The sequence below is a fragment of the Parambassis ranga genome, chromosome 9, assembly GCF_900634625.1.
Source record: "Parambassis ranga chromosome 9, fParRan2.1, whole genome shotgun sequence".
Taxonomy (NCBI): domain Eukaryota; kingdom Metazoa; phylum Chordata; class Actinopteri; family Ambassidae; genus Parambassis; species Parambassis ranga.
In genome coordinates this window covers 10,569,270-10,583,665 of record NC_041030.1, presented here as the reverse complement: position 1 = coordinate 10,583,665, position 14,396 = coordinate 10,569,270, and the positions used below count along the sequence as shown (strand labels likewise).

Genomic DNA, 14,396 nt, shown 5'->3' with positions numbered 1-14,396 from the left:
AATTATAAAGCAACATGAACAGAAATAAAGTACTTCAAGTTTGTACTTGACTGCAGCACATGACAATTTTCCAGCACTGATGGTTGAGGTTGTGAAATTGCAGACAAGTTTGAGCTGTATATTTAAAGTCTATTGTATGTGTGTGTGTGTGTTTGCCTCTTTCAGAGTGCTGCAGCAGCTCCGAGTCCCGTCCTTGGGAACCTTCCCCCAGGAGAGGGCATGCCAGTGGGACCCGTGCCTCCAGGATTCTTTCAGGTATACAATACACACACACACACACACACAGAGAGAGGGAGAGTTGTTTTCCATCACTGCCGAGGACGTTACATTGAATTACATATACTTTTTCTTCACATAAGTGTACATTTATGTGTAACTTGTTAACCCAAATGAGAGAAAAGTGTCTAACGGGAGAACTAAATCTCTGGTAGATAAAAACAAACTCAGCATCTTCCCAGATCATCTCTGACCAACTCTGCCTGTACATTGATTAACTGTCATTATCAGTCAAATTCAGACACTCGCGTCTGACACACAGATCGATAGCCTTCCTTGGCCTGTTGTAGTTCTGCCTTCAAAAAACTCACATGAGTCAGAACAACCTCTTCCATCTTTTCCTGAAGACCTCTGTAGACAGGCTACTGTCAAGATCATTTTATCACAACGCACGACTGACAAAATAAATGCAGATTCTGCTTGTTTATCACTGATTCTATTAAAGCGACTGGCTGACTCATTCCCACCTACTTTGTTCAGATGTTTGCATTTATATTTTACTCTGAAAGCAATATTTGAAGTCATTGCTGTAGCTCGATTGTTTTGATGAATGGTGCAGGTGAGACTGAGAGCTCTGATCGAACTCAGAGGACCATTGCCCTCTAGTGGCACATTATAGCACTGCTTCTCCAACACTGCAGGCTGGCTTTATTCTGACCACATGGAATTGGTTCAGCAGACATAGCGACAGCATTGCTACTGTCTGTGGCGAGGACAAGTGAAAACCCACTCACAGCTGCAAAAAGAGGGCTTCTCACACACACACTGCCAAATTCCACACAGTTAACACGCTGACATCATTACTGACAGACCTCATCCTTTAGTCCTTCGTTCTTTTTCCATAAATTCAATCCAATGAAAATGCGGTCAGCTCCTCCACTGTGCTGTCGTTAAAAAGCAGTCTGAAAAGAATCCAACATACAGAGTGGTTAGAGGTTTTTATAATGCCCCCTTCTTTAACCTATTTTTCAGCCATTTATGTCGCCTCGATACCCCGGAGGACCCAGACCGCCCCTCAGATTACCTAATCAGGTAAAATCCACACCGACTGACACCTGCAGGATGCAGACATGCACTGCACTGACTCTGTGTGACAGAATATGATGCAGCTGATACATTCTGTTTCCTCTGTAGGGACTTGGAGGAGTTCCAGGTAGTCAGCCTATGTTACCCAGTGGAATGGATCCCGTAAGACAGCAAGGTACACACACACACCGTCATTATTTCACAAGGACTCCTCAGGGGAGCATGACACCCAGATTTCACAACAATCTGTCAAATAATTCTCGAGATCTTTTAGTCAAATCTGGATCTTGCTCTTTCTCCATCTTCACTGCTATTGGCTAAAAAACAATTAAATAGCCACACTGTTGTATTGGCTGACATCACAATGAACTTTATTTAACATCTGTATTTCTTATTTAGTCACAGTGGGCTCTGCACAAAAAAGTTTTGCTGTCAAACTGTTGCTATTTCTTGAAGATATGTAATAAAGACACACTGGCTTTGTGCATCATAACTAAGGAATTTGTCAGCCAGTATTACAGTGTGGCATGTTTATGTGTTTTTAATGGTCTTTAGATGGCACTGCAGAGGCAGAGCTACTCACATAGTAATACTTGTTAGCAAGATGAATCCATACGTGTTGATAATAAAAAAAACAGACTTCTTATCATCAAAATGTACATAAACTACCCACTTCTGCAGACAATATAAATTATGCATAAAGACATACAGCACTGACTAATGTCAGCTGTTTCTCAGCCTACATTAGTATGAGAAAAATCAACCAGACGTTTTACAGTATGATCATTTGGGCTTATTGGCTCAGATATTGAGGTTCTCCTGTGGTTTTAAAAATATTAAAGTGCTTGTTTGGAGAGACTGCTCGGTCATTACATTATACCATCAAACAAATGACTTACAGCTTAAAGACAGCAGCTCATCAATGGAAAATGTTCCACTCAAGAACAGAAACAAACAAAGTGACTGATTCAAATGTGACCATTTTTTGGTTTTCTTTCAGGACATCCAAACATGGGAGGACCAATGCAGAGGATGACTCCACCCAGAGGGATGGTACCGCTGGGGCCACAGGTATGTGCCCAGATCTCTACAAAGCTTTGCTTCTCTCTCATATAACTTAGTGTAAGTTTATGTCTTATTTTAGAACTATGGAGGAGGCATGAGGCCACCGCTGAATGCACTGGTTGGTCCTGGGATGCCGGGTATGAGCATGTAAGTGCTTTATGTATTATATAATAATCTACCAACGCACACATACAGACAGGGAGAGAGGGGCTACTCGAGTGCACAAGTTTGAAGACAAGAAAAGAAACCTGATGTAATGTACTAACCACATTTTTCTCAGTTTAAAGGACAGCAGCCCTCGTTGTAGTCAGCTATTTCCTTTATGTAGCTTTACCACAACTTTAGTATGTATGTTCTGGGAACTGGAGGAGGAACTGAGGGGGTGCTTTTCCTTTGTTTTGTCTTCTTTTGTTGTTCTATTTACTTGTTGTTCCTTTCACCTTTACTTTCTGGCAGCAGGAGAACTTGTTGTTGCCAACTCTGACCAAATGAAACAAATGAAACAAAGGCTCCGGCCAAAAGCTGAAAAATAAAATGTGTGTGTGTGTGTCTGTGTGTGTGTTCTAGGGGTCCTGGTGGTGGTAGACCTTGGCCAAACCCTCCAAACTCCAATTCTGTAAGTGCTCGGACAAAGACACTGAATACAAAGTTTGTGTGTTTCTTTGCTCTCATGGTTCTCTTCTGTATTCTTATAGACTCCATACTCTTCTGCATCTCCAGGAAGTTATGTGGTGCGTATGTTTGTTGAGTCCTTCACACACTTAACAGGCTGTAAGTAATTTGATCATGAATGAATCTTATTGAAAATCTAATGTCAGGGACCTCCGGGAGGAGGTGGACCACCAGGAACCCCGATAATGCCCAGTCCAGCAGGTAAGTCCAGTGTGTGTTTGTTTTCATACATATGAATTTTTCATTTTTTCATTCATTTTTTTCTATTTTGTGCTGTCAGATTCAACCAACTCTGGAGACAACATGTACACAATGATAAATGCAGTCCCTCCAGGAGGAAGCCGACCAAATGTGAGACTGTTGTTTTGCAGTGTTTGTGTGGAAACGTGTTGGAAATGTGAGTCTGTGTTTACATTTCGTTTACATTCTATGTGCCTCAGTTCCCTATGGGTGCAGGTAGCGATGGGCCATTAGGAGGAATGGCTGGAATGGAACCCCATCACATGAATGGATCTTTAGGTACGTAGCTGCATCAGCATCTCATCACTGCTTATATTTGTCTCTAAACTGCTAGCCTGGCCTGCACTACACAGTCACCGTTCACAGCCAGTTCCGCTCAATAGAATCCCTGTCACTTCTTTTGTTCTTAGGGTCAGGTGACATGGACAGTCTCCCCAAGGTAAGAGCAGCTCTGTGCCTACTCTGCATTTGTGCTTTAATTGTAATGATTACTAATGGGCTGTGTCTTAATTACATTTAAATGAAGAACTCTCCTGGTAACCTAAGTATGAGTAACCAACCGGGGACCCCCAGAGAGGATGGAGAGATGGGAGGAAACTTCCTCAACCCTTTTCAGAATGAAAGTGTAAGTCAGTCATCACCTGCTGAATGAAAGATTCCCATAAAATGTAAGCCCAACTTCCTGCAGGTTTGTTGGTTACATAGTGAGCTCACTGTGTGTCAACAGTTCTTCAGGAGGTCGCTTAGAGTCACATAAACATGATAGAATGTGTTAATTAGTGAGCTTTAGAAGAGGCAAAGGCCAACTGCCACTATAGCTTCATGACTGCTGGAAATAACTGACTTCATAGCAGCTCAGAAACCCACAGTCACAGTTATCTGCCTGTCCCCTGCAGTATTCTCCAAACATGACGATGAGTGTGTGAAGGCTCTGGAAGCAGATTTGGCCGGTCGCTCAGTACCTTGGTGTGGATCAAGCAGAGAGACAGGATGCGGTATCATCTAGGCCAGTGACTCTTTGTCGTCCTCCACCACCACCACCACAATCTGCCCAATCGGGACAGTCGATTGCCCCAGGCGCAATCCTTCTAACTCCCCGCCCCTCCGTGGTTTCTGTCCTGTTTCTTCTCCTGTTTTAAATGGTGACTCTGCTACATTCATCAGTTCTTCCTCTGCAACTATGAGACTGTACAAAGGAACCAAATTGAATCAAGCCAGAGAAGAACTCTTTGTATATTTGCATACGGTGTGTATGAGGCACACTCCAGTTACAGACAGATGTGTCAGCCTTTTGCATCATATCACAGTACCCAGAATCCTGAAGTTGTCAATAATACTGTGTTTAATCAGCGAATTACATTAAACATTATTACACACAAGAGGAGAGAGAGACATCACGGTCATACTGGAGCTTTTACATGACGCTTGTGCAGATATTTGTGGTTGCTGAAATTCTAATGGTGTTTTATGTTTTACACTGTACGTGACATTTTCTGATTTCCATCCACAAACAACTGCAAATCTTTCACCTCTTAACCAGTAATTCATAGAGCGGCACAACACATTCTCCAATACATATATTTACATTTTAATTTTGAAGAGGAAATTGCTTAAGGCTTAAAGTGAGACTGAATCTTCTGATGAACATTGCACCACGGTGTCTAATGTGGATTATGTAAAGCAATATCTTTTTAAAGTTTGTCACTGACATTTAGCAACATCAAACCGAGTAGTCTCACCTTAAGCCACATGAGCTCAGTCGCTATGCTAGTTGTAATTTAATTGGACCCGGGAAGGTTTGCACAAAGGTTAATACCCAACATTACTGTACAGACTGAAAGTTTGGCCCCTTTTTTATGTATGTATTCAAATGAAAAAATATCATGACTCCTATATGACATCTAATGCAAAATTTGATTTTTGTAATTGAGTTCAGTTACAGTGAAGCGTCTCTTATCTCTTCCTCTGGATCCACATGATTCATTCGTTTACATATACCGGAGGTCCATATTCTCTAAACTCTAAATAAAGCATAAACAGATCATAAATAATAAACCACAAGTCATTTTGGTCACACACTTAATTGTCATCCGGTTAAACTGTGATTTTGGTATGATATGAGCAGGTGGTTGGTACAGAAAGAAAAAGAAGAAAAAAAGGCTTGTTTTTAATCAAATGTTTCAAACTTTTTCACTGCCCAAGATGAATTCTCATCATGTACAAAGGGTCAATATTCCTGTGAACATTCTCCCTTTCCCTCCTCCTTACTGCAAAGTGTACAGCTCACAAATGTAGCTCCTCTGTCTTGTATGTGTATTTGATATTATTATTATTTAATGATAAATCCGGAGAGAATTGTTACTAAAGGGAGCCGTCACAGCTGAGCAGAGATGTTTTATTTTGTTTTCAAGTTAGATTGAAGCCATAAGTGGGAGTAACAAATGATTGTAAATTGGATCATGTTTTTTTTTCTGTTTTGTGGCAGTACATGGGACTCCATTTGTGATGTGTTCATTTTCTCTTTTTTATTCTTGTATTATGTTTTTGTAAATACACAGAGAAGTTTCATGGGTTTTGAATATGCTGGTATAAAGCTTCTCTTCCCTTACTCAGAGTGTCAGCTGTTTTATTTGTGTTATGCTGCGGCTCAGTCAGCCTGTTGTTGCACAGCAGTATCTCAAATGTCACAACAGAACAAAGAATTATAAATTATTTATTATTTACCTGTGGAAGCCATATTTTGCAGCTGTACTTTGTTTCTATTGTAGAAATATTCTTAAGCTCTGCCTTTTTACTTAACCTTCTGCTCCACATACCCAAATTATAACATATGTGCTGCTTAAAAGTTTGTGAACCCTTTTAGAAGTTTCTATATTTCTTCATAAATGTGACCAAAAACATCAGCCGACTTTCACAGAAGTCCTGAAAAACAGAACTACAAACAACTGAAACAGAAAGAGAAAGAAAGACACTGCTTTCCAGTATATGAAGCTATCCCCCTATATCTCTGTTATACATGGTGGTGGTAGAATTATGGTTTGGGCCGGTTTTGCTGCATCTAAACCAGGATGACTTGTTGCCGTTCTTACAAAAGAATGGTGAGAGAAGAACAAAGTTCTGACCCTATTCTAACTAAAATGTTGTGGAAGTACCTGAAACAAGCAGGTGACGTGAGGAATCCCCCAAATATCTCAGACTGTGTCTGTTCTGTACTGAAGAATGACCTTTAGTTGTTGTTATTGCTGCACAAGGAGGTCAGAGATAATACTGAAAGCAAAGGTTCATATATTTTGTGTGTAATATTGGATCATTTTTTTTGAATAAATAAGTGACAGTGAAATATTTCTTGCATTTTTGTAGGTGATATTTATGCAGAAATACAGAAAATTCTCTAATGTTCACAAACTATCAAGCAGCACTGGATGTTGAGAGTGAAATAGTTTTCAGAATAGATAATGTTACAGCATAAAACCATCGCACTGACTGTATTTTCTTATTGGCATCTTGCTGGAGGGGCCCCTTGAAGGACCGAGTTTTTCTCACATGGCCAAGAAAGAGTGCAGACTTTTTAGAGCTGATTTCTGTTCTCTCTGGTTTGTGCTACTTCACCACTTTTCTGTTATTCTCTATGGAGCGATACATTTTTTTCAATTATTATTATAAAAAAATAGAACAGAAAAAAACAGAACTCTTATGTAAGACTACATCTGCTCTCAAGAAAACAAAATCAGATGTCACAGACAAAAATGTCCAGTGTGTTAACTGTGGAGGCGCCACTGAGAGTTAGTGCTTGAGGATGCTGATGTTAGAGGAGGTCGAATGCAGTTAGCTGAATCTGCCTTTCTGTACATGACTTATAATCTAGATGAACTGGATATTTTGGATGAACGCTCATGTTACTATTATTCCACGCTGTTAAACCAAATGTGAATGTTTGTACATTTGAGTTTGTTTCTGTTTTTATGTGCGTCTTACTTTTCTTCCTTTGTGTGTGTGTGTGTGAGAGCGAGGGAGGCTCTGTGGAAGGGGGTGTTCACATTTTGAAAAATGCAGGGGTCTTGCTATTCAGAATCTGCCAGCTGGCTATTATGTAACAAGATAAATAGGACACAAGCCCCAGTTGACTGGATGCAAAAAGTGAAACACTTCTTCCCCATTGGAAAGAGAGAGAAAAAGTGTGTGTGTGTTGTGTGTGTGTGGCCCGGCCCACTGTTACAGAACATTCTCCCCCAGTTTTGCTTTGAGGAGGCTGTAGCTGGCAGGATCCCTGACATTAGTGTTGCTCTCTGGCTGCCTGCTGTCTCAAGCCATGGCTGCACAGCTGGTTGTAGCTCTGCTGGCTCTCACCTCCCTGGGTGCTGCATCTGAACTGGACTGTAAAGAGCTGGTTAAGCCTCTGGTCCTGGACAGTCATAGCCCCGTGAGTATCATTTATTGCACATGTGTGAGGAGGCACAATGACGTGTGTTCATAGCTCGATTAGCTCGATTGTACTTCAATTAAAGTTGAACACCTCTACCATTAGTGCATATTTTATCTATATCTGTAGTTACTTTATATATTAAATGAGTAAAACCTTACACATCCTGTATGTATGTGCTGTACTTTGAGTGCCCTCACAGCAGCTGCTGTGTACTTCTATCCAGAAACAAAAACCAAAAAACATTGGACTCTTTTCTTGGTCTCAGACTTTTTCACTATTTTTTGTGGGTTAGCAAACATTCCAGTCATGACAGTGTCACTCATGGATCCTTTGCTTCTGTGTGGGTAACAGATCTATGGGAAGTGGGTGCTCCATGTTGGTGCGTGGGATCAGCCGGGACTGAAGACAGACCTCACCACAGTAAACAGCTCATGGGTGGAACTGTCAGCTTCCTCAGAAAGCGGAGTCATGACAGTCTACTGGGCAGACCGCCTGTGAGGACGCTCTCATGTGCAATAAAGTTGGTAAAGTGTGCACGAAGGTTGATGCTAAGTGTTCTTTGATTTCTTTCCTCACAGAAACGATGACAAATGTCTTCAGGGTGTCACCAACGCCACCATTACAGGAATGACCACCCACATTACCTGTAAGTGTTTCTACACTGACTCATGTCATTCTGTCAAACAACCTCTTATGAAGTTGTTTTTAATCTATAAAATTATTATGTCTTGTTATTATTTAGTTAACATCAATGGTCACACTTCATACCATGATGGGAAGTACTACGCAACCTGCAGCGACTGCCTTCTGTCCGAAGACACCACTCTCCTCCCTGGAGGCAAATCAAAGGGACGATACCTCTTCCTTTTCAGTAAGTCATTTTCATAACTTCAGTCAGTAAAGATATTTTGTGATACAAAATTAAACATCATCCTTCTATTCTTTCAAAGCACGGACTGGCACACTGGAGCCATCTGAGTTGGAGACGTTCAAGAAGCAGGCAGAATGTCTTAAGTTTCTCCCAGAGTACCACTTTGGAAGCACAGGTCAGCCATCTTTTTTTGTGCTCTACATTTACCCAACACAATAATACTATAAACAGCCAGCTGTGATTTTCTGTCTGATTTCAGATCTGTGTCCAGATGACAGGGAAGCTGCTTCCCCTGCTGTCGACAATACAGAGACAGATCAAACTGAGACTCAGACTACTGCAGAGTAGAAATGTTGTAACTCAAATCGCAGCTTAACGTGTACTAAACAGGGTTAGCATCCGATCTGTATCTGCATTGGTAGAATATTACTGTGCTGTGTACCGTAGTCTTTTTAGTTGACTTCAAATGTAGTATGTGTTGTGGTTGTGTGTGGTAAATAAAACAGCTGTCCCTCCCTCTTCTGTTCAGTTCATGTATTCCTGCACATGTTCACAAGGTGGTAGGCTTCGAGCACCAACATTTCAGTTTTTCAAAGACAATAAAGTCAACATGTGAAGAATACATGGTCAACGGGAACTGCTTAGAGTTCCTCTTGAAAGGCTCCACTGTGTCCTAAGACATCGACAAAGACCGTTGCTGGGTAACATCACAGTTAGGGGGACGAACGAAGACATCAGACTTTTAAAGTGTCACCAAATGAGTCAACACTTTAGTTCCACTGATAAAGAGCTGCTTCAGGCTGTTTTCTAAAGTTGTGGCACTTTGCCTGAGCACATTCAGAAGCAGTGACTGTTAAGCTCGACTTTCAATGAAATCTGTTTAGCCATTAAAAAAAACTTCACTGGTGCATTTGAGCATGTAGAAGCCCCCTCCTCCCCCTCCTCCTCCTCCTGTATCAGCACTTGCCCAACAGCCTCCTGAGAGAAAATGAATCAGTGTTAGAAGGTTTCTGTTGCAGGTTCAGTCTGAGCATGGCTCTGTCTGTTGTGCTGCTGCTGGCTCTCACTTCTCTCAGTGCTGCATCTGCACCTGATTGCAAGGACCTGGTCAAACCTTTAATCCCAGAGGACCCTAAACTGGTAAGCCGTGCTTATATGATTATTTTTTTTCCTGTCTGATTTATGCATAACAATATGCATTTAAAAAATCATATGAATGTTTTAAGGTGTTTGGAAAATGGGTGTATGTGATGGGAGCTGGGGACCCAAAGCCATACCACACTGCACTGGAGTCCCTGAAAAGCTCCTGGGTTGAATTGTCTCCCACTTCTAACAGTCAAATTGTGACATTAAGATGGGGAGATCACTGCTTGTGAGTTTGGTCATTTAGTTATTTAAATGTGTTATGCAGATTACACACACACACACAAAGACACACACAAAGCATCTCCGAATGAGATGTTGATTTTTAGGTTTTTGTTCCTTAGTAACAGGTGTATCAATGGAGAAGTCAATGCAACAGTCTCAGGACTCGCCACCACATTTCGCAGTAAGTGAACCATACAGTAAGCTGATGTTATGCAGATATTATGGGACCAATGATTCATAAATCACTCTTTGCTTTTTTGCTGCTTTCTGCCTTTAAAGAAAATCTGTCAGACCACAAGGGACACGTCCTGCAGACATGCTCTGACTGCCTGCTGTGGACGGACACCTTCAGAAACGAGGATGTCACTGGAAGATACATCATGCAGTTCAGTAAGTCCTATCCTACTTTATTTCAGTAGTGTGCACACATCTTTTAATTCTCTTTTTTTGTCTGTCAGCAAGGACAGGAAAAATAGACCCCAAAGATGTGGAAATTTTCAAGAAACAAATTGAGTGTCTGAACTTCCCAGAGAACTTCCACAGCTACGATGGAAAAACAGGTCAGCAGCCATGAAATAGCTGCTCATAATGAGAACTTGAAAAGTATAAACCAACCCTGAAAAGCTGCATGCAACATGGTCACACGGGAGAACACTGATAAACAATGAGAGATGAGCTCAGTGTGATATCTTTGCTGCTGTAGACCACTTTGTTCCACAAAGCAATCAGACCTTGTAGTTATGTGCTTCTGCACTAGTTCACAGATTTATTAATTACTCCACTGCTGCCTAGTACATGAAAACACATGCATATCATAACAAACACAAAAGGAGGCTAAGAGAGCAAAACCGAAGAAGAAACAGTCAACACAGATGTGCTTCCTCTTAAAAGCTAAAGCTTACCCTAACTGCCACAAGGTGGAGATGTGGTATTGTCAATTATTATGGGCTACTTTTAACTCTTCATACACAACCCAGTCTGCAGAATAATATACATATTTTATTTTTTATTTTTAATACATATTTTTTTGATTTAACATGACAATTCATATGCAGGATCAATAAGGTATATCAATGTATACAAACCTGATACAGTGTGCAGAGACCATATTTGGTATGAGAGGAGACTACATAAACATAAATCATGTCATGTTTTCATTTTAAAACACCGCATCATATATAACGTCATGTTTCCAGCGCTGCGTCATATTTTATTTTGCACAAGCACAAGGCAGATAGAACCCCTTCGTTCAGAGTCACAGCAGGATCTCAGAGAGAGGCGAGCGAAAGAGAGAGAGAGCAATAGAATGAGAAATTGATCAATTGGGTGGGTGGTGGGTCTCCTTCTCCCTCTCTCTCTCATGCCTGCATAAAAAACAAGAGAGCAATCGATCGATTAATCGAATAGTCAGTGGTAAGCCTCTCTCTCTCTCTCTCTCATGTGTGCAGAAAGAACAAGCGAGAGCAATTGATCGATTGATTGAGTGGGTGGTTGATCGCTCTCCCTTTCTAATGGCCACTGAGAGAAAGAGAAAGAGCAATTGATCGATCGACTGGGTGGTTTCTGGATCCGTCTCTCTCACGGGCGCAGAAAGAACAACAGAGAGCAATCAGTTGGGAGGGTGGTGGGCCTCTCTTTCCCTCTCATGTCCATAGAAAGAAAAAGAGATCGCAATCGATCACTTGATTGGGTGGGTGGTGGGTCTCTACCTTTCTCATGGCCATCGAGAGGACGAGAGAGCGCAATTGATCGATTGATCAAATTGTTTCTGGGTCTCTCTCTCTCACTCTCATGGTCACACAAAGAATGAGAGCCATCAATCGATCAATTGGGTGGGCGGTGGGCTGTCCTGTTGACATTAATTTGCTAAAATACACATGTAATGTGATGAATCTTTAAAATGGTTCTTACTGTGTGCATTTATTGTATTGGCGTAAAAACACTAAAATGTTGTTGTGATACATATTTTAGCCTCAGAAAATGTTGAGGATGTACGATGTATGAACTTTATATTGTGGAGGCTGGGTTGTCAAACATCAATCATTCATTATTTTTTGGATGAAATGATTTTAATGCAGTGTAGGGAACTCCCATATTTACTGTTTTTTGTTTCTACATTTCAGATCTGTGCCCTGACGACAAAGAAAGCGAGCAGCAACAAACAGAGGAATGAACGTGTACATAAACGTACTAAGACAATATACATACTGAATGATCTGTATTTTACACACATACATTTGTGATTAAAAATAGGCTTACTTAATATATTTACTACCCCTGTAGAAAATGACTGCATTATGGAAATCACAGTATAGAAAGCAGCTTTACATTGATGCAGTTATTGCTATATCACAGGTATTGTTAATTCCTATAATCAAACACAAGGCTGTTGGCTGAAAATGTTTTGCAATACCAGCTGGTTCAACACTGTATTTTATAAAAATGTGTTTTTTATGATACATACAATGCGATAGTTTCAGTACAAATAAATGGAGCATTGCAGGCTTTTCTGCACCAAAGTTTTGAAATTTGCTGCCTGAAAATGTCTTTTGCCTGAGCAGAAGTATTGAACAGTCTTTCAGACACTGTCTGCTTAAACCACCAACCTGCTGTACTGGCTCCCCATGCCTGTCTGAATACTCTCCATTTTGCACGACCTGCTGCTGTCTGACCTCCCACTGGTTCTTGTACTGTGTGTTTCTGTGCTGCTGTCTGCTCGTGCCAGTCGCCCACATCTGAACAGTGCTGCCACCTGCTTCTGGCACTGAGAGGAGCCGAAGTAATAGAGGACTGGATCCAGACAGCAGCTGATGCTGCCTATACACATGGAGAGCAGGTACGCCTGGTAGGAAGTGTCACTGGACTCATGGGCCAGCTGAACATAGTGAACCATCAGGATGATGTTGGTGGGGGTGAAGCAGACCACAAATACCACCAGCACCACCACAGCCATCACTACAGCCCTGGTTTTTTTGGAGCGGTTTTCCACATTGGCTTCTGCCAGTGCCTGAACGATTCGGACATAACAGACAACAGTGAAGATGAGAGGGATGAAGAAGAAGACAGAGGAGTAGATGGGGAAGAAGTAAAGATAATAGGCCTGCAGATTTTCTATGTCCTGTACATCATGGCAGGTGGTGATCCCAAGGTCTGGTAAATGGACAGTCTGTCCCGAGAGCAGCAGAGGGAACACTCCTCCCAGTGATAACACCCACATGGTAACACACACAGCTGTAGCTGTCTGAGGGCTGCGCCACGTTAACGAGTTCATGGGATAAACCACAGCCAGGAAACGGTCGATGCTGATACACATGATGAGCAGGACGGAGCAGTACATGTTGCAGTGGAAGGCTGCTGTGACCAGTCTGCACATGAAGGAGCCATAGATCCAGTTGTTGCCATGGTAATGGTAGGCAATCTTGAAGGGAAGGAGTAGGCCAAACAGCAGGTCAGCACAAGCTAAGTTCAGCATATAGATCACCGCCGGCTTCCTAGGGCGGATGTGACGCACAAACATTACCATGGCAACAAGATTCAGAGGCACACTGATGATAAAGACCACGGTATACACAGTTGGGACAAAACTTGTTGCCAGGTGACCCTGGAGAAATCCTTTGGCTTCCTCAGATACCAAATAACGCTTCTGGGAGCCGTGGTGTCCTTGTCTTTTTACCGGCTCCCGCTCCGAACCTGTACCAGAACCCCCATCATCCTTCAAAACATCCATGACAGACAGGTCAATATAGTCCAGAGGCTCATCTGTGACCAATACAAAGTGACCTGCAAATGTCCGTGGAAAGGGTGTAGAATCTTTAAAAGAAGACACAAAGAAACAAAGCAGAATTATAATTAAATAGGCAGACACATGTTTAAACAGTCAGGCAATTAATTATTGATTACACTTAAAGGTAGAGCTTTACATAATATGTAGCCTACTCTGCCACTGGAGACAAATGTTGTACTTATATCACAAAAACAATATTACAGCAATACAAAATATCAACTGTCAATATCAGTGATTGAAATAGTTGAAATATCTACTTTAAATAAAGAAGTTTTTTAGAATGGCCTCTTATTTATTAGCAAGATATGGTCCTACAGTGTTAACCAGAATTGTACTACAGCCTATGTCAAGACTCCCAACAGTCTTGGCCACATACAGTAATATTACTACTGCCTTGTTAACATTCAGGTGACAAAGTTATTACTGTAAAACAGGATTTACTCCACAGAACATGAAAACGCTCCTTACCATTTTGTGAGGGGAGTGCTGAACTCTGCAGAGAAAACAAAGCAAAAAAGCCTAATAACAGGTGAAACATAGTTTTCTGTATATCCTCCAAATGTTCGAACACGTCAGTTAAAATGATCTGTTTGCCAGAGACGTTCCTGAAGTCTTCTGGTTACAGACCAGTGAGGATACTCCACCTCCTCTTGACTACACATCTCCTCCCC

The 14,396-nt window shown here is 41.5% G+C and overlaps 3 protein-coding genes across 3 annotated transcripts in view; 2 read left to right on the top strand and 1 right to left on the bottom strand.

Annotated features, from left to right (window-relative positions):
- Positions 1-5,843, top strand: part of ssbp2a (single stranded DNA binding protein 2a) — a 39,910-nt gene extending 34,067 nt beyond the window's left edge. The window contains exons 5-17 of the mRNA XM_028414860.1: positions 166-255; positions 1,249-1,308; positions 1,411-1,477; positions 2,303-2,373; positions 2,447-2,514; positions 2,935-2,983; positions 3,063-3,098; positions 3,186-3,240; positions 3,320-3,390; positions 3,480-3,558; positions 3,690-3,718; positions 3,806-3,904; positions 4,176-5,843. Of these exons, the coding sequence (XP_028270661.1) occupies positions 166-255; positions 1,249-1,308; positions 1,411-1,477; positions 2,303-2,373; positions 2,447-2,514; positions 2,935-2,983; positions 3,063-3,098; positions 3,186-3,240; positions 3,320-3,390; positions 3,480-3,558; positions 3,690-3,718; positions 3,806-3,904; positions 4,176-4,205 (804 nt within the window). The 3' untranslated portion in view covers positions 4,206-5,843. The remainder of the gene's footprint in view (positions 1-165; positions 256-1,248; positions 1,309-1,410; positions 1,478-2,302; positions 2,374-2,446; positions 2,515-2,934; positions 2,984-3,062; positions 3,099-3,185; positions 3,241-3,319; positions 3,391-3,479; positions 3,559-3,689; positions 3,719-3,805; positions 3,905-4,175) is intronic.
- Positions 5,844-7,471: 1,628 nt separating this feature from the next.
- Positions 7,472-9,090, top strand: LOC114441782 (uncharacterized). The gene is made up of 6 exons (XM_028414863.1): positions 7,472-7,699; positions 8,054-8,196; positions 8,281-8,348; positions 8,445-8,573; positions 8,653-8,748; positions 8,833-9,090. The coding sequence occupies exons 1-6, from the start codon at positions 7,589-7,591 to the stop codon at positions 8,919-8,921; spliced, it is 636 nt and encodes a 211-aa protein (XP_028270664.1). The 5' UTR covers positions 7,472-7,588; the 3' UTR covers positions 8,922-9,090.
- Positions 9,091-11,988: 2,898 nt separating this feature from the next.
- Positions 11,989-14,351, bottom strand: f2r (coagulation factor II (thrombin) receptor). Its single transcript, XM_028413169.1, has 2 exons — positions 14,194-14,351; positions 11,989-13,751 (listed from the first exon to the last, which is right to left on the bottom strand). The coding sequence occupies exons 1-2, from the start codon at positions 14,261-14,263 to the stop codon at positions 12,535-12,537; spliced, it is 1,287 nt and encodes a 428-aa protein (XP_028268970.1). The 5' UTR covers positions 14,264-14,351; the 3' UTR covers positions 11,989-12,534.
- Positions 14,352-14,396: the final 45 nt, after the last annotated feature.